The sequence below is a fragment of the Symphodus melops genome (genome assembly GCF_947650265.1).
Source record: "Symphodus melops genome assembly, chromosome: 19".
Taxonomy (NCBI): Eukaryota; Metazoa; Chordata; class Actinopteri; order Labriformes; family Labridae; genus Symphodus; species Symphodus melops.
The window spans coordinates 4,947,027-4,965,939 of record NC_136709.1 but is presented as its reverse complement, the minus strand read 5'-3'; the positions used below and the strand labels follow the sequence as shown (position 1 = coordinate 4,965,939).

At 42.8% G+C, this 18,913-nt stretch overlaps 1 protein-coding gene across 3 annotated transcripts in view; it reads left to right on the top strand.

The window, feature by feature from the left end:
• The window catches only part of rock2a (rho-associated, coiled-coil containing protein kinase 2a), a 40,966-nt gene that overhangs the window by 14,542 nt on the left and 7,511 nt on the right, over positions 1-18,913 (top strand). For all 3 annotated transcript variants that reach the window (XM_079369418.1, XM_079369420.1, XM_079369419.1), the window contains exons 2-24: positions 4,017-4,098; positions 4,201-4,301; positions 4,627-4,764; positions 4,916-5,176; positions 6,848-6,992; positions 7,174-7,312; positions 8,006-8,097; positions 8,248-8,407; positions 8,534-8,588; positions 10,322-10,410; positions 10,513-10,561; positions 11,008-11,143; positions 11,729-11,820; positions 12,320-12,566; positions 13,973-14,079; positions 15,058-15,217; positions 15,502-15,662; positions 15,811-15,995; positions 16,098-16,167; positions 16,463-16,566; positions 17,957-18,143; positions 18,295-18,388; positions 18,713-18,807. In XM_079369418.1, the coding sequence (XP_079225544.1) occupies positions 4,017-4,098; positions 4,201-4,301; positions 4,627-4,764; positions 4,916-5,176; positions 6,848-6,992; positions 7,174-7,312; positions 8,006-8,097; positions 8,248-8,407; positions 8,534-8,588; positions 10,322-10,410; positions 10,513-10,561; positions 11,008-11,143; positions 11,729-11,820; positions 12,320-12,566; positions 13,973-14,079; positions 15,058-15,217; positions 15,502-15,662; positions 15,811-15,995; positions 16,098-16,167; positions 16,463-16,566; positions 17,957-18,143; positions 18,295-18,388; positions 18,713-18,807 (2,949 nt within the window). The remainder of the gene's footprint in view (positions 1-4,016; positions 4,099-4,200; positions 4,302-4,626; positions 4,765-4,915; positions 5,177-6,847; positions 6,993-7,173; positions 7,313-8,005; positions 8,098-8,247; positions 8,408-8,533; positions 8,589-10,321; positions 10,411-10,512; positions 10,562-11,007; positions 11,144-11,728; positions 11,821-12,319; positions 12,567-13,972; positions 14,080-15,057; positions 15,218-15,501; positions 15,663-15,810; positions 15,996-16,097; positions 16,168-16,462; positions 16,567-17,956; positions 18,144-18,294; positions 18,389-18,712; positions 18,808-18,913) is intronic.

The following is an 18,913-nucleotide window of genomic DNA, read 5'->3' as shown; positions in this document are numbered from 1 at the left end:
AGAGAAAAAAAGCAGCACCTGTGGTTTGTGTTTGTCTCGTTTCCGTTCTAGCTTGACACCAACAGTGACGCAGCCTCTCAACGACAGCACCTTTAAAACGGACCGCAATGAATCATTGCGACTTCATGAGTCTGAACTATGTATCAATGAGTCCGGCATTATAATGAGAAAAACATGTGAGGTGATAATCCATCCTAAATTGAAGGAATGATTTCCTCTATCAGAATGTTACAACCTTCCTTCACTTTCTTCCTTCAGCATTTAGTTTGTGACTTTGTCGTCACTAGCGGGCCGATTCAACGTGAAGGTCAGACCAGAAATGTCAGAGTTCATATGCTCACACCCACCAGCAGCTGCTCAAAAATAAAGATGGCAAACGAATCGATAGAGGAGACCCGGACGTTTGATGCTCAGGCAACAATAACTTGTGGACAAACTTTGGAAAAAGCTGCTCGGCTCCACGACGATGCTAATGCTAGCCCGGGAGGCTAGCTCTGTCGCCGCTGATCCAATACGCGTGCACTGATATGATCAAATGGCCTCTGCCTGTCTTTGGGCGGACCTTTCTGGAAACATGAACTAGGCTTGCGTCATGATAAGGAGGAGATGGTACAGTAATGGATGGTCTACTCCCAGTATCAGTCAGTGGTTGAGTTCACATTAGCTTTTATGCTAACTGTTGCACAAGTGATATTTCTGCTTGTAAATGTGTGTCAAACACGTATAATGTAGCGCACTGTACACATGGTTATACCTGCCGCTGGTACGGGCGTTGTAATTGTCAGGCAGATGAATGCAGAGCAGCAGCAGTAGCAGAGCGTTGCCTCGGAGGAAATGACTTGCACACAGGGACTGACTTCTTGACACAGTGAAATAATCTGCCAGCCCTGGGGTGGGGTGGATCATTTCCTGTATTGTCATGCTTGTGGGGAGATCCTCGTGCGTGTGCATGTGTACAACCGCTCTCCACCCCCAAGCATGTGTATTTTCTTCCCTTAAATAGTAGTTTTGTGTGAGGTCAGTCCTTTAATGGGGAAGGGAAGTTGATGTGATGAAACAGTGTGTGCAGAGCGCTGCAGACTGGCTGCAGCCGAGCGAAGAGCGACGGAGGGAGCAGAAGGAAAGACTGATAAGAGAGAGAGAGAGCAGCAGGAAAGGAGAAAGGAGATGAGAGAACAGTACAGAATTAGAAGTGAAGGAAACATGAAACAGATTGTGCCATCCTGTCTGGTGTCATAAAGATAGGGGAACACGGAGAGAGAGAGAGAGAGAGGGAGGGAAAAAAAGGATATGTTGGATAGAAACCAGTTAAGACCACTGGGTCCGAGTGGGCTTCTGCTGTTCTCTGCAGGCTCGCTCCTCATTGACCGTTCAGGAATGTGTGTCTGACAAAAGTTGATCGATGACTTCCTTACTCTTCCACACTGTAACAATTAGGGGTTTTGCATCACTCTATCTTTTGCTTATTTAATGCTTTCCCCACATTGCCCCCCGGTCAAACTACATCTGTTCTAAAAATCCCTGAATGCTCCGGTCAGCTGCTGTTCGCTTGACCTGCTGCCGAGGAGCTGCAGTCCTGTTCCCAGCCTCCGTTCCTGTTCTGGCTGCTTTGCCGAGCAGTTGACAGAGTGGAAAATATAACCAAGACTCTTAAAAACTCTGAGATGTATTTTTAGCTTTGAAACTGACCAAATATTGTAAAGGGGGATCAGATAGGCCGCGGACTGTGAACGCTCATCCGAACCTCCACAGCTAAAGTGAAATGTTTGTAAAGTTCAACAACCAGTGCAGACAGTGTTACCCATAGCATGCTTTATGTTTCATTCAGCAAGTACATTTAACATACACGTCAACCCAAAATATGAAATATCAATTTAAATACAAATAATAAGGAGTCTGTGAGCCGGCCGGTCGTCTGCGTGAACGCTCTGTGGGTTTGAAATGATCACTAGAGAATTGTGACGAGTAATATTCACAACTTCTGTCTGATATTTTAGGGACAATTATTGAGGCCAAACAACACTCGAGGTTGATACAAAACGTTTAGACATGCTTGTGACGGTGGGCAGATTTGTGAATAGCTCAGAATCTTCTAAGTGTGAGGCATTGTTTGAAAGTCATACGCTGATTTGTAGCACTAGCTGTCATTGTCTTTCCTGTAAGTTGGTCACATCCCCCAAAATTTTTTTTAGAGGTGACTTATCATTGACATTACTCATGTCAAATATTTTCAGACCATGTGCTCATCGTTCATCAGCAGATGAACACACTGACTGAGTGGAATAGAACAACTAGTCACCCTCTCTCTCTCTCTCTTTCTCTCTGTCTCCCCCCCTTCTGTCTCTCTCTCTGTCTGTCTCTCTAACTGTCTGTTTGTTTGTCTGTCTCTCTCTCTCTGTCTCTCTGTCTCTCTCTCTCTTTTTCTGCGTCTCTGTCTCTCTCTCTCCTCTGTTTATTTACTAAGTCTGTCCACTTGAATGAACGTTCGTGTGAAGCTGTGACTTCAGATTCAGACATGCTGTGAGCTGACATGAAGTGGTGAGAAGATGTACAGAATGAAAACTGAGCTTCTCTTCCTCCTCAGTGATTTATAGTCTGAAAGTCTGAAACGATGTTATCACCATTTTATCATGTGTTCAGTGGCACTGCTGCTTGAAGGATTCAGTCTAGTTTGTGAGGAGCATGCAGACTTTGTAATGGTCGGTCTGTGGACTCGACTCCTGCTGTGAGACTGAAGCCAGATGAAGAGACTGACAGTTTGACTGATTAGACTAAACAATTATTGATTCGGTTTAATTTTGAGGACTTACTGTGAAATCTACTGTATCACAATTCTCATCATACCCAAGGTGTTTAACATCAGTATCGTATCATGACTCTAGCATGGTGATCGTATTGTGGTGATTCCCACTCGGACTGTTCCTGAAGTGTATTATATTTAAAGAGTGGATGTCATTTAGCTTGAACACATTTAATGACTTGTGTGACGTGCGATGTTTAAACCCTGCAGTCTGGTATGAGACGGCTGTGGCTCAGTTAGGCGAGTTGGTCGTCTCTCAGCCGGAAGGTTGTGGGTTTGATTGCCAGTAACTTTACATACCAGCCTCTGCCATCGAAGAGAGTGTGAGTGTGTGCGTGTGCACGCGTGTGTGTGTGCATGCACGAACAGAAGGATACAAGCTCAGGTCCATAAACCATTTGAGCATGTTTGCAGTCAGCAGTTTGTCCAGGTTTAGATGAAGCGACGAGCATTGAATGATCATGCTTCAGTTGATCATCACTTCCTGTTGATACTTGAAGCTGTGCATTTCAGCAGCAGTCATATAATACTATCGCTTCCTTGGCATGCTGATGGTCAGAGCAGACAAACTGGTCATTGACTTCTTGTCATATTTCAATGCTCCACAGTCATTGACCCGACATTTGATGATCAATGCTCACTCATCCATGGCTAAAATGTGTCAGCACTCACGCACGTGGCGCCTCACTTCCTGCTGGTGTTCTTGAAAGTAGTGACGAGAAACTGGAACACTTTAAAATGCTGTGTGATTGCACCATTTGTGAAATCATCTTCACTATAACAATCCATAGTTTAGTGCTGCATCATAATGTGACACTGAGTCTTACAGATGATGCCGATTCTACAAGAGACTGAAACCTTTCTGAATGAACTGTAGAAGCCAGATAAACGCACTCCATGAAACACGTGTTTTGCTGATGTTGCCATAAATCTCTCTGCGCTGCGCACCTTCGATCAAAACAGGTGGCACTTGAAAAACATGCTCTGTTTTATTTCAACTTTGTTGAAATGAACAACAGCTGTGCTGCTGATCTGATACTGTAAATGTCTTTCCTGCCCACTCAGGAGAATTTGATCTCATGGAGTTTATAACCATCACCACTTTTTTTCAAGTTCAATGCACGAAAGCCTGAAAAATGTGTGTGGAGGATGTTGGACTGATCCAGGTTTTCTGCGGTCACGACTGATGATTGATTGTTCTTTTCTTTCTGTGTAGGACTCCATCAACGCTCTGGTCTTAGACTTGGACTACCCTGCACTACGCAAGAACAAAAACATCGAAACCTTCTTAAACAGATGTAAGTCGCCACGTTCGAGACGAGGAACGGAAATGGAGACGTGTGTCTTCTTTACCAGTTTGAATTCTGTCCACGTTGATTCTTCATTGTCTTTATTCTCAGATGAGAAAGTCGTACGACAGACTCGTGACCTCCAGATGAAGTCTGAAGACTTCGACAGAGTCAAAGTGATTGGTCGAGGGGCGTTTGGTGAAGTCCAACTGGTGAGAATTTATTTAAATTGTCAAGCGACTTCACCTGGTTCTAAAAATTGAAAAAGGCTTCTGAAAAATGTGGAAATCTCAGCCTTGGATTTCTGGAACTACCAAAAAATGTTCTGTTATTGATTAAAGTGAGTGTTACTTATCCCTCTTTCTCTCGTCAAAGCCTTTGAGAAACCTGCATGTTCTGCACAGTATTGTGTTGGAACTATACAGTCATCAAAATGACATTTTAAGACTTGATATACCTTGTTTTGCTGTTTAGGCCAAATCTGTCTCAGCCAGGATAAATGTTAGATTCTTTCTCTGTGGTCTCACCACCATTCAGGTCCGGCATAAAGCGTCTCAGAAGGTCTACGCCATGAAGCTACTGAGCAAGTTTGAAATGATCAAGCGCTCAGACTCGGCTTTCTTCTGGGAGGAGAGGGACATCATGGCCTTTGCCAACAGTCCCTGGGTTGTGCAGGTATGTAGTACCACCGACTTCACCTTTAACAAGTCGTCTTTTATTTGCACCTACGAACCTACAAACCAGGCGTGTTCTCATCCTTACATTCAGCTTCAGCAGAGAGATTGCTGAAGTATCTTTCAGTTAAACGATGGCTCGTTTGTTCCAGTTGTGCTGTGCCTTCCAAGACGAGCACTACCTCTACATGGTGATGGAGTACATGCCGGGAGGAGACCTGGTCAACCTAACCAGCACCTACGACGTGCCAGAGAAATGGGCCAAGTTCTACACAGCAGAGGTGGTGATGGCCCTGGACGCCATTCACTCCATGGGCTTCATCCATCGAGACGTCAAACCAGACAACATGCTGCTGGACAGACTGGGACACCTGAAGCTGGCCGACTTTGGGACATGTATGAAGATGGACCATGTGAGTTGTGACCCGTCATTAAAACTGTGTGAGAAAGGACCTCTGATTAGATGGTTACAGGAAAAGAACGGCTCAATATTTACACTGTTGAAATGTAGACTGTATGTAGAGTGGTACAGTAATGAGTCCTAAAACCAGGAAGTGAGTTAGCATTTTAGCGACATGGGTCCCTTACTCTAAAAGTCAATGGGGATTTTGAATGGGTTTGTGTTTAGACGCTTGAAATAAGGTCTGTGGTTAACACAAGCTGAAGAGATGTTGACGCTTTGTTAGACGTGATAAACTACGTTAGCTAAGACCCCCCCACTTGTGAATTTTAAAGTTTTTACGCAAACTTTAAACGGCGGTTGCTAACGAGTAACTAACTGAAACTACAGTGGTTGTCGCAGACATTAAAAGTAATCACGTTGGGAACTCTCTCACTGATCCTCCTTACAGCCTCTAGTCATTTTTTTCAGTGCTCTTGCAAATATTAGGTTAATAAACAACTTCTTAAGCAGCGGTTTTGCTAGCTTGTCAAAACGCTGATTAGATCAATGAAGCATAACGGTCGTGATGTCATTATAAACCGACCGCGGTGTAGTTCGCTAGAGCATAACGTTAGCTTTTTACTTCTGTTGGCTGCATTAACTCTTCAAACTTCATATAAATGATGTTCATTTGTAAAGATTATCCCACTGAACTAAACAGCTACGCATCAGAAACATGTGTTTGACGCAGAGCTTATTTTCTACAATGATCCAATGCAAAAATCCCATAGGAGAGTTTTCGTAGGAACCACCAGCGCCATTTCTTTCGGGTTTGCCTACAAAAATAAGTCATTACTACACCAGTCTATTGTGAACATCCAGTTACAAAAACATTTTTCCTCAAGTGGAGGACAGTACATGTAGAGATCTCTCTTTCTACCTACCTACCCACCTCCTTACATAAATACCTACCTACAGTACAAAGTCAAATTCTATTTATCTATTTCTTCACCGACCTTTATTTATAAATCACCTTCACTTCACATCTATTGTATCTGTATTTAAATGAATCTGTTTATTTATCATTATGAATATGTCTGTTATATTCATCTTATCTTCTTGATATCGAAGCTTAGACTGATGGACGACGTGTTTCTGCAGAGATTCAGAATTCTCATACTGAATATGACGAGTCAGGGTCAAGCGTCTTAAAGCTTACCAACATAACACTCTTATAGTGGCAGTGTTTGTTTGACAGGTGTGAGTGCTCCCATCCTTGCTCAAACACGGCGCACTTCCTTGGCCCTCTTGGATGAGGTGTGCTTCGGCATGGTACTGTTCATGCACGAGCACAAGGGCGGGTACACAACGATGACAGCCTTCATTATGGAGACACCACCAAGTGTTCTGACTGAATCTGACTGAAAAGACTCAAAATAAGTAAAAAATGATCGATCGCAAGTCCCTTTTTTCTCTTCTAAAGTTGTTGCTTCATGATCACGTTGAGCCAGTGTTGTACTATGACGTTATGAACAAGAGGTTACCTTGCTCAGGCTCGGTTAGTCCTGGAGCGATGTGAGCGCAGGCCGGTGGGGGAGGGGCGAGGGGGGGCATCATATGTAATCATGGTACGGGACATCTTTGCCTAATCTTCAAAAAGTTTGGATCATGCAGGATGCTGATTGGAGGATTTGTGTTGCAGACCGGCATGGTGCACTGTGATACAGCAGTGGGGACTCCAGACTACATCTCTCCAGAGGTGCTGAAATCTCAGGGAGGAGATGGCTATTATGGACGGGAGTGTGACTGGTGGTCAGTAGGGGTCTTCATCTTTGAGATGCTCGTGGGTAAGTTCATATTAAATGACACACACTCAATCACACTCATATTTCACAAGAGGATGTATTTGCATTATGAGAGATGGTTTAACCATTCTTGTTGTGTGACACATGCTGCAAATGATGAGTCCGTCGAGTCCAATAATCCAGCGCTTTTTAAAGACAGCTGACAGTCTGTCACTTCTGCTAGGTGACACACCGTTCTATGCCGACTCTCTGGTGGGAACATACAGTAAGATCATGGACCATAAAAACTCCCTCAACTTCCCTGATGACGTGGACATCTCCAAAGATGCCAAGAATATCATCTGTGCCTTCCTGACTGACAGGTAGAGAGAGAGTGTGCTGCTACTGACAGACATTATATAACATGTTGATGCTGCTGAGCTGCACACAGCACGCTCAGGTTTCCAACAGGATGCTTCTTTAGACAGAGGAAAAGAAAGTATCACATTTAATTTCCACATTATACCAATCATTATTTTTTTGCTTCACAGCCAACTTGTATGTTGTTGCTGTTCAGTCAGACCAGCATGAGCAGCACTCGGCTTTAAGTGGGGGCTTTGGGGATATTATTTATTTTTTGCTTTGCAACCTCCGGATGAAGGACAGTTCAATGTCATCAGCCTGTTCTTTAGCTGGGGATTTATTCTGCCTCTTAGGTCAAACTGCCAACAAATGTTTTTTAAACAACAAAAAACACTGGAATGGATCAGTCGACCTGCGCTCAGTCTTGTGTCAGATTGTGGGACTCCAACAATCTGATAGGCCTCAACCTAACATCAATTAGTTTTAACAGTCAAACATTAAGCGTCCTCATGCGCCATTCAAAAGATATTTACCACATACCGAGCAAGCTGAAAGCCTGTATGAGAGGATAAATACAGTAACCTGTCTTCATCCAGCATAGAGAACATGTCTTCAGACACTGTACAGAAAGGCTGACATCACAGAGAATAATAGAATAAAGTCGAGACAGTAGATCCAGATATGACTCTTCTTCTCCCTCTTGATGTTTAAAGGGAGGTGCGACTGGGCAGAAACGGTGTGGAGGAAATCAAGCGACACCCTTTCTTCAAGAACGACCAGTGGACCTTTGACACCATCAGAGAAAGTTAGTACGACTACAATGTCATGAGCAGGAAACGATGCAATATGGCATCATTTATCAAAGTAGAGCTCAAGTTTTATTCGTGCAACATGCCTGTATTTTTTTTTTTTTTTTAGTAATTCACACTTCTTTTCTCGCCCCCTCCTTTCTCAGCTGTCGCCCCTGTGGTCCCTGAGCTGAGCAGTGACATAGACACCAGTAATTTTGACGAGATTGAAGACGACAAAGGCGATGTCGAAACTTTCCCGACACCGAAGGCCTTTGTAGGAAATCAGTTACCCTTTGTCGGTTTTACATACTTCAAAGAAGACCAGTAAGATATTCCTCCTCCTTTAATTTTTTGGACCTTCGCCCTTCTTTCTGGACAAATGATGGATTGTACATTTGTTCTTGGCTGTTTTCTTTACTTTGTGTTGATTTTGTTCATTTCCTTCTTTAGGTTACTCAATGCTTCCAACAATACCTCTGTGGCTCATGAGAATTCAAAAGGAGAGGTAGGTCATTTAACCCTTAAACACCATGACAGCCAGGTGCACCTTGAACAAGTCGAGTAAAACCTCCTGTCCCGATCTACTCAGACAAATAAAGAAGGTGTCGGTTTACACGACCACACCGAACAGGCCTGTTGACATTGCGATCAGTCGGGCTTGATTCTGTAAAACATTCCGGATTAGTATGGAAATGACTCAGAAAGGGATTTCTTCCCTGATCCCACGATTTATTTGTACTTTGTTTGAATTTCAATGTTCTTAACTGAACTGAGAGACCTAAGCAGCTTTCAGAGTAAGAAGTTAAGCTAAAAGCTAATCTCTCCCTGACTGCAGTCCCAACTAAACAGTCCAAACAATCTGCTGCTACTTTAGTGTAAGACAACAAAGAGCCTGGATTTATTTGGAGTATTAAACTGTATATTGTGTTTACTTTCAGGGTTAATCATTTGTGTTCTTTCTGTAAGGAAACCTTTCATCTTGAGGATTTTCTTACATCTCGTCTTCCATGTTAAAAACAGAATTCACTGCACAGACTATAGGCTGTAAGAAAATCAGTGTTGATCTGTTCAGATGGACTCTCTCTGGTTTGGAGTGATCTGAGGACGGGGAAAGAAAGTTATCATGGTTTAAAATGTACAAACTAAAAAGAAATTCAATGTGCAGAGTCTTCGTGACAAGAGAGCTTTATCAAGTGTTGCATGTCGGTGCCATGGAGTCTACTTACGAGAGTTTTGTGCAAACTTACTCACAGAAAAAGGTCACGGTGTGTAGATGTTTGATTGTGTACGAGTATTTAATATCAAAGAGTGCTTCAGGTTTTCTCGGTTCAGCCTCACTGTGTCTGCGTTTATCATGCAGGTATCAACAATCAGACGTAACGTTGCCCCTGTCAGCGCAATGTTTGCTTCCAAAACTAAAGATATAGTCCCTGAACGCACGCTACCCATGTGTTGTTTGTGTGACTCACACAAGGCCCTGCTGGAAAGACACACGCACGCACACGTACACACACACATCTGCTTAGTCAACGATGTGCAGAGCTCGAACACAACAGGAAAAAAAAAATCGGTATTCATGGAAAGATTTCTGTTTTGTGTTCGTTAGGGGTAACACTGAATGTTATCGAAATCAAACAAGCTGCTGTTCTTAGCTTCTTCAAAACACTTGGTCTTATCTTATTTTGCTCTTTTAAATGCACACTGGTTGAACACTTGAATAGCAATATTTTATTTTTTAGTTTGGTTGATTCGATCTGCGATCAAATCCGACAAAGACAATACTGATCATGAATTAGTTGTTAACATGCACAGATTCAATCTTATGCCTCATAAGAACATTTTGCAGTGCTTTGATGTTCACTTTCAAAACCAGATGTGTCACTAAGCAAAGCGCGGCAGGTAAACCGAGCCTATGGAAAGTAAACACTGAACTAAAATGAGCTTTTTATTTTTCCATTGGGACATCAGCTTATTAACAACCAGATTATATTTAATGGCTTGTTTTCTAAAGTGACATCAAATACTGAAGTGCAGATTGTATATCAAATACTTCTGAATGTTCACTTTAACTCCACAGAGACCTGTATCTATAGTGATTTTTACAGCTCCACCGATCCCAATTTATTTCACAACAAAAATCAAGATTGAGTTTGTCATTAAACTTCAGCAGCAGAAGCACAAAGTGTGTTTTTTAGTCAGTGGGAGGTGTGTTGGTAAGTTACTGTTTTCTGTCCACAGTCGGCAGCACTGCAGAAGAAGCTGCGCCTCCTGGAGGTTCAGATGAACAATGAGAAGCAGGTCAAAGATGAGATAGAGCACAAATACAGGTACATGATCCTCACACTGTTTGATGTTTAATCACTCGCACAACTGATCCCAGTAACCTTCATTGTTCTTGTTTTTGTTGTCTTTCTGTTTTCATTTCGCAGAGCTGCCACATGCAGGCTCGACAAAATCTGCAAAGAGCTTGAGGATGAGGTGAGTAAAACAACATGAACTACTGAATCCACAGCACACATGAGATATCGTGAATATTGTGAACATTTTGGTTCTATCAGACTTTTTTTTTTTTGATCCGATGGTGACACGTCCCAGCTCCCCCCGCTGGACGACCGTCCACCTTTTATTCAAAATTTCTTTCAAACAATTAAAGTCAGAATAATGATATTCTGAGTCTTCGCTGAAGCATGAAGTGGTTGAATGTCAATCTGTCATATTCATTGAGCTTGAGCTGGAGTGCACGCTGAATTCTAATAGCCACATTAAAATGTCTATTGGGGTTAGATCGGTGTTAACTCTCAATTGGATTCTGAGGAATCATTTCCCATAAAGCCAGTTAGGGAAATGCAGCACTGTGAAACCAGCCGTATAGTACAGCTTGAACTAAGAATATAATCATCTTCTTTTTTTTTTTTTTTTTCTAGGTGAGCAGCAGGAAGAGTCTGGAGTCGAGTCTGAGGCAGCTGGAGAGAGAGAAAGCTCTGCTGCAGCACAAGAGCCTGGACAGCCACCGCAAAGCTGAGAGCGAGGCGGACAGGAAGCGCTGCCTGGAGAATGAAGGTGACATGAAACACGCTGCATTCCTGGACTCAGGAAAATAAACCAACTTATTTGACTAGCAGAGACATTGATTCAGAAGTTATGAGTGATGCAGAGGTTTTCTTAAATGGGGACGTCAACGCATCCAGTGACTCACTTTTCCTTTGTCTGATGATCACAGATTTTTTTTTTTTTTGAGAGGCGTTGGATGAAGCATTTACCTTCTGCTTCACAGCTTTCTGTATGATAGACGACACTTCTGTCTTTTGCCTTTTAAATGTGAACTCAAAGTGTTTCTACAGACGTCAACAGACTGATATAATGTGGATTATACTGCCACCACATGGACAGAGTCACTGCTAGATAGTTTGCAAACATGCTCACTAGTACAACACAGGGCTCTTACTGTAACTTGCTCTGTGGCTGTGTCCTTTATAAATTCTTCATTTTTAGTCGAACTGTTTCTTTGCTGTATGATTAAACTCCCCCTTCGTTCTGAAATGCTGTTCTATACTTTACAGAAGACGTTTGGTGCAACTCTGAAGGTTTGAGTTTCCACCTCTAAATGAGTAAGCTCACTTGAGTACGTTGTCCTTGTCCTTGCAGTCAACAGCCTTCGAGATCAGCTGGATGACATGAAGAGAAGAAACCAGAATTCACACATTTCCAATGAGAAGAACATTCACCTGCAGAAACAGGTCCGTCGCTGAGTGCCAAGTTTGCTATGACGCTTAATTTATAAAATGCCACCCACATTTGAATAAAATGTTTGAATATGGGGAGTGCTGGTAGCTTAGTGGTCAGTGCGCTCTCCCTATGAATGGTCCTCTAAGCGGGGGGACTTCGGGTTAATTTCACACGCCATTCTCCTCTCTCTCTTTCCTCTCTCTAAATAAAGGCATCTTTTGTTTAGGATTACTTTTGGGCCCCTTTATGCTCCCATTATTAGAGTGCAAGTACAGTGGAAAGATTCAGATATTGGGGAGAGAGAATGGGGAAAAGCCACAGATTAGACTAGAACCTGGACCACAACATGGAGCGAACGTACTAAACCAAAAGCCCCCCAGCATTTTAGAAAAATATACAATAATTGTTAGAAGGATTAACTTTTCATTTTATTACTTCATTAAGTTTGGAAACAAACAAAAGTTGCACACTGATTCTTGAATATCTTTTTGTTTGTTTTTCTGTCTCCAGCTGGAAGAAGCCAACACCTTGCTGCGGGCTGAGTCCGAGGCAGCCACGAGGCTCCGTAAAACCCAGACGGACAGCAGTAAGCAGCTGCAGCAGCTGGAGGCAAACGTGCGCGAGCTGCAGGACAAATGCTGCCTGCTGGAGCGCAGCAAGCTGAGCCTGGAGAAGGAGTGCATCAGCCTGCAGGCGGCGCTGGAGACGGAGAGGAGGGAGCAAAGCCAGGGCTCTGAGACCATCAGCGACCTGATGGGTGGGTGAAGCACATATTTACAGGGTGGTTCGAAGAGAATCTTCTTATCAGTCAATATAAGAGTTTACATTTATTGATGGCTGTTTGAAACAGCGTGAAAAAAAGAGTATAAATTTTTTTTGGGGGGGGGGGGGGGGGGGGTTTGGACATGTCACTGTTATATTTACCTTGTTCCTGCCTCTCGTGTTTGTGTTAACTTTAGTGAGCTCAGGGAATCAACGACAACTTTGTGTCTGCTTTTTTTTTTCAAAAATAGCATTTGTTGTCCAACTCAAGCAAATCAGCACATTATATTTGTATTTGCCATCAAGTTCGACCATGACGCATTTCCGACTTGTGTTTTTCTGATTAATCCTGTTCCAAACCTTGAATGAAAATGGGCTGTACCATCTGACACACAGCAGATTTAAGAAGGGCAGCTAAGTGCACCAGAAGCACCGTGCTTCACAAATGCACAGGACAAAGTTCTCACTGCAGAATCCTCTCCGCAAACGTCACGCTGTCTGTGAAACTCCGAGTCAGGTTGATTTGCAGAATGAATTAAAACAAACACATCTGATGTGAAGGAGATAAGAGGCTTCAGCCACCTTGTCACACTGGTTCAACAAATACACTGAGAACACAACATGTGGACAGGAGCCTAAACCAAAACAAGTGCTTGTTCTGTTCCAGCCGTGTGTTTAAGTGTACGACGGAGTGTGTCATCATTAAGACTAATGAATCACCTTTAATCTGATTAGGACAACAGCCTACTTCATCTGTTCTATAAAAGCTTCTATCTGCTCGTGTTAATAGAGCTGCAGTGATACTGTAAGCTAAAACAGTAAACACACGCTCTGAGACCTGCTTAGTGTGTACCAGTCAGTGACTCAGCTTTCTGTATTGTACCAGGATATTGGAAAAAGGCATTCAGATCATGTAAATGTTGCCTTAGGCTATTCTGTTTAATCGTATTTAGGGACGAGACTTCACACTACAGTGGCTGTTTTTTTGTTGTTGTTTTTTTGTAAGGCTTGCTTGATATTCTGCAAGAGCAGTTGGCTCAGTTGTCCAAAATGAAATGATGTAGACTTTGAGTCAAACATAGAGGAAAAAGGTGGTGAGCCACTCTTCAAAGCTGTAATCTCCTGTGAAGTATTTGGGGTGGTCAGGACAGAATGAGGCTCAGAATGAAGACCTGAACACTTTGAGCAAAACCATCTCAAACTGAAATCTGTTGCAGGGGTTTCATTCTGACCTCTTCATATACAGAATAACAGAATGACATCCTGGCTGCATTTTGATGTGTAGCCATGGGTACGAATTCTGTATGCACACAAGATTTAGAAGACAAACAGAAATGAGAAGCCTTAGAGCTTCTTGATTTGGATTACGTGTCTCTGAGTCCCCGTGCTTTTGTCTTGCAGGGCGAATTTCTAGCCTGGAGGAGGAGGCCCGTCAGCAGAGACAAGTTCTGTCCAAGGCTGAGAGTGAGAAGAGACAACTTCAGGAGAAGCACACTGATATGGAGAAGGTAAACGGTTATTATTTTGTTTTTCTCCGGTTTAAAACTCTTTTTGTTGAGGGCTGTTGTGGGTAAGTCTGAACTGAAATTAAAATATGCTGCTGATATATTCATGAGATAGCCGTCGGCATTTCATTCTTAATTAAAAACTCAGAAACAGTTTATTCATATGACGTGCTGGGGGCTAATTCAGATTGTTGAGCTGCAGAGATGAAATAAACATCACCAGGGCACTTTGTCCTGTTTCATCTGACATCAGTAAAAAAACATTTTCATCAACAGCTGAATAATTCTGTCAAGTGTCTTCCTTCCACAGTGCAAATGAATAAATGAAAAACACGCTCTCAAAAAAGTAGAAGAATTATCTTTGACATAAAAAGCTTTAAAGGAAGAGTGTGTGATTTTTTTTTTTTTTTTTTTTTTTTTCTGATCCAGTAGATGTCCCCCTTTAGCGGCAGAATTAAACCAAAACAAACTGAAGCCTCGGCTTCCAGCAACACACCCCCTACCCCTCTCCACTGAAAGAGAACTAGAACACGCCGTAATCAAGCACCATTAAAAGCAAGTGGCGGACAAAATTGTTTTTTACGCGAGCTTCAATTGCCTCTGGCCTGCATTGTCGTGTTAGCGGGCTAATGTTAGCTCACTTCGGTTAACTCAGAGCTTTGTATTGCACATAAATGAAACAGAATTGACCGAGATATAAAGATAGATTAAAAATAAGCAGTGAGTCTTTTCTTCTTCTTTTCTCTGGTCCTTGACTGAAAATGCTTTATATTCAAGTAAACATGATGTAAACACTGCTCTGACAACCGTACAGCTGGCAGGACTCAGCCCTCTCGCTCATCGTAGACAGTCATGACTCAGAAACATCTACACAGGATATTGTTGATTTCTGCAGTTTCATGTGTACAACAATGTCGCACATTCATCGTCCAAACCTTAGGATCATTTCAGAGCATCTCTGCCCTCGTTTTCCTCGTACAGGAGATGAGCAACAAGGAGATTGATTTGACCTACAAGCTGAAGGTGCTGCAGCAGGAGCTGGAGCAGGAGGAGGCCTCTCATAAGGCCACCAGGGCGCTGCTGGCAGACAAGAGCAAGATCAAAGTGACTATTGAGGGCGCCAAGTCGGAGTCAATGAAAGGTGAGAGCCTCCCTTTGGTGGAAATCGTTTTCTCTTTGTTTACCCAAACCGTCCATTCATCCTTTTTTATTTTATTTTTTTTAACACTCTTAATCAAACCTTTTTGAAAAAGGAGCGATTATTCAAGATTATGAACTCCGAAAGGATTCCCCCTCAAATGGACGTCTGACTTTACCACACTCACAGCTCTGAATGCTGTGCTACAGCTCGATTAGAATTTGCACTTGTTGTCATAACTTTAGCTTGGATTAATGTATTGATATGATAAAATGACGACCATCCAGAGTTGGAGCAGAAGCTGGCAGAGGAGCGAGCGGCCAAACTGCGGCTGGAGAACCGGATCTTGGATTTGGAGAAACACAGCAGCATGATGGACTGTGACTACAAACAGGCGCTTCAGAAACTAGACGAGCTGCGGAGGCACAAGGACCGACTCACTGAAGAGGTGAGGGAGCGTTGATATTCCGTGCAGGTCGCCGGTGAAAACTTTTTTCATTAAACGATAAACAAAAAGTGGATTCAGCATTCGCAGCAGTTAATGCCACGGCGTCTCTCATTCTCTCTGCGCCTCTGTGTCTGATGGATTCTTTTAGGTGAAGAACCTGACGCTGAAGATCGAGCAAGAGACCCAGAAACGTAGTCTGACTCAGAATGACCTGAAGGCCCAGAACCAGCAGCTCAGCTCTCTGCGAACCTCCGAGAAGCAGCTCAAACAGGAAACGAATCACCTCCTGGACATAAAGCGCAGCCTCGAGAAACAAAACCAAGAGCTGCGCAAGTCCGTTCAGTTTCCTCCATCACATTCATTCTACACGTTTCTTGTCTTTGAATTAAGAGGAGGACGAGTAATGAATTGTACTTTCTTGTTTTTTTCCTACAGAGAAAGACAAGACACTGACGGGCAGATGAAGGAATTACAGGACCAGCTGGAAGCTGAGCAGTACTTCTCTGTGAGTCTGTACTCTGACCTGTTATTTGGATTAGTAATGACAGAGAGCAGCACATTATGGTTCTGCATCTCCCTGAGTGTGTGGGCTTTTTCCAGCACATTTGTTTAGATTTAATTTGCTAATGCAGGTCTTTGTGGGTACTAATTAATGAACATAAAGGACTCAGTGATCCCTGTTCAATCTTTAGTTCTTTATCCATTCGTGAGGAAAGGTCATTGTTTGAAAGAAACCTCTTTGGTACTGTGAGTAGAAAGTTTCTGAAGATGCTCAGAGAAGATGCTTTTTTTCTCTCCAGACGCTGTATAAAACCCAGGTTCGTGAGCTGAAGGAGGAGTGTGAGGAGAAGAACAAACTCTTCAAAGAGGCGCAGCAGTCTCTGCAGGACCTACAGGAGGAGAGGTGCTTCATTTATAACAAAAGTGACACTTTGCTTTAAGCGATCCTGGTCAGTTACGATCCACATCAGAATCAGCTTCATGGCCAAGTGTTTACACAAACTATGAATTTGAATTTGATTGTGTTTTTGGTGCAAAAAAAGAAAGAAAGAACATGGAGAAGTGGTTTAAAAGTTTAGATCTAGTGAACAGCAGCACTCATGCTGCCACAAGTCTTAAAGAGACAAACGTAAAATATGCACGACAGGAGTAATGAAAGAACTGGACAGATGTGCAGGATAAATCTACCTTACAGACTCTGATCTCTTTGTTTTAGGTGTAACAGAAGAGAAAGTGGGGGAAGGAGATTAACAGTTCATTGGGAATGTCAAGTAGCTGAGCTACTCTATAGCGTTATCTGATCTGCCAACTTTCACCCAACAAATACAACATAATAGATAGCATACTGTTTTGTTCCTTCTTTAGTAGGATCTTCTTTAGCCCCAACATAGCCATCCACTCTTCTTCCTGGGGTCAAACAGTCGAGAGTCCTGAGAGTGACACCAGCGAGGCTGTGATGCTAAGAGCCTCCATCATTTACAATAGTGTGATCTCACTCTATGATAGACAAACGACAGACATTTAATCCAATGAAAATTCTCCAGATTATTCCTTTACCTAGAGCTGAGTCAATGTGGGATTTTTAAGACTGATACAATACAGAGGAGGGAAATAATCATGGATTAGTGATGACAGCCAGTTGAACTGGAATGATAAAGACACTTTCCCTGAGGATGTTCTACTAACAAGGCTGCTGTCTGAAATAAGTAGCTTTATGACTGTTAATGGAACATGATAATGCATCATCATCAATCATCTCTACTGAGCTGTGACGCTCTGCTACATGTGGCGTTAGAAAGTGTGGGAGTATTTAAAACTACCGATTAGAATGACAGCTTTGATCTAACTTCTCAAACATTGTTACCTTTCATTTATGTTCTGAGAGAAGTTTTTATACCGGCACACAAAGGAGACATGATGATACAAACAGAGTAAGAGGAAACTTTAGACACCTTTTGGTCGTGCTCAAGAAGAGAACTGGCACCTCTCCAGCCACCAGATCAATTTCTAGACTTGCCTCGACCCTCTGGTTCCCAAACTAAGTCCCTTCAGACTGAACTACTTCCGCTCCAGCCAAGCCTTTAAAAAAAGACTAAAGCTGTTCTTAAACATCCTACCTTTCTGAATAATGAATTATCTATTTCATGAGTAGCTTTTTAATTATGTTCTTTCTTTCTCTCTCCCTTTCTCTCTCTTTTTTTCTTTCTCTCTGTCTCTGTCTCTCTCTTTCTCTTTCTCTTTCTCTCTCTCTCTCTCTCTCTTTCTTTCTCTTTCTCTTTCTCTTTCTCTCTCAGGGACTCGTTGGCAGCTCAGCTGGAGATCACACTGACCAAGGCGGACTCAGAGCAGCTGGCACGCTCCATCGCTGAGGAGCAGTACTCGGACCTGGAGAAGGAGAAGATCATGAAGGAGCTGGAACTGAAGGAGATGATGGCCCGTCATCGTCAGGAGCTTAATGACAAGGACATCACCATCAATTCGGTGCGTTCCATCGACTGTTGCCCATACAGTAAATGTCTTGTATACAATCTGAAAAAAATTGATATGGAGGTAACAACTTGTTGTGATGTGTTGGTAAGAGAATCAGTTACCGTCAACATATTGAATGTGAAGTATTTCCTGCCTCATTCAGCTGGAGGAGGCCAACAGAACCCTGACTAGTGATGTTGCAAACCTGGCCAATGAGAAGGAGGAGCTGAACAACAAACTGAAGGAAGCAATTGAAGGTAATAAAAGAGATTAAGATCATGTAGCTCTATAATTCAAAGCTGAGTTGGTCGTCTCTCACTCAGAAGGTTCCACAGTCACATGTCCGACGTGTCCTTGAGCAAACTACTTAACCCCTAAGCTGCTCCTGCTGCTTCTTCAGTGGTGTTTGAATGTGTATGAATGGGATCAGTTACTCCTGGTTGTCACTTTACAAAGCACTCTCTGCCATCAGTGTGTGAATGTGTAGGTGTGGCCTGTGGTGTGAAATAGTCTGAAGTCTGGAAAAGCACAGCACAAGCTGAAATCCACTCACCAAATGTTGTCTTTTACTTTTTTTTAAGACTCGGAGAAGTCGAAGGATGTGGAGCAGCAGATCAACCAGATGAAGCAGGTGTTTGAGAAGCAGCTGCAGTCAGAGAGGACTCTGAAAACTCAGGTTTGTGAAAAACGGATAGAGTAACCCGAGCTGATGCTTCCATACATTTTCCAGCCTTGAGTCAAACATTACAGAAATTTGAGGCCATTGAAATGAAAGATCGAGC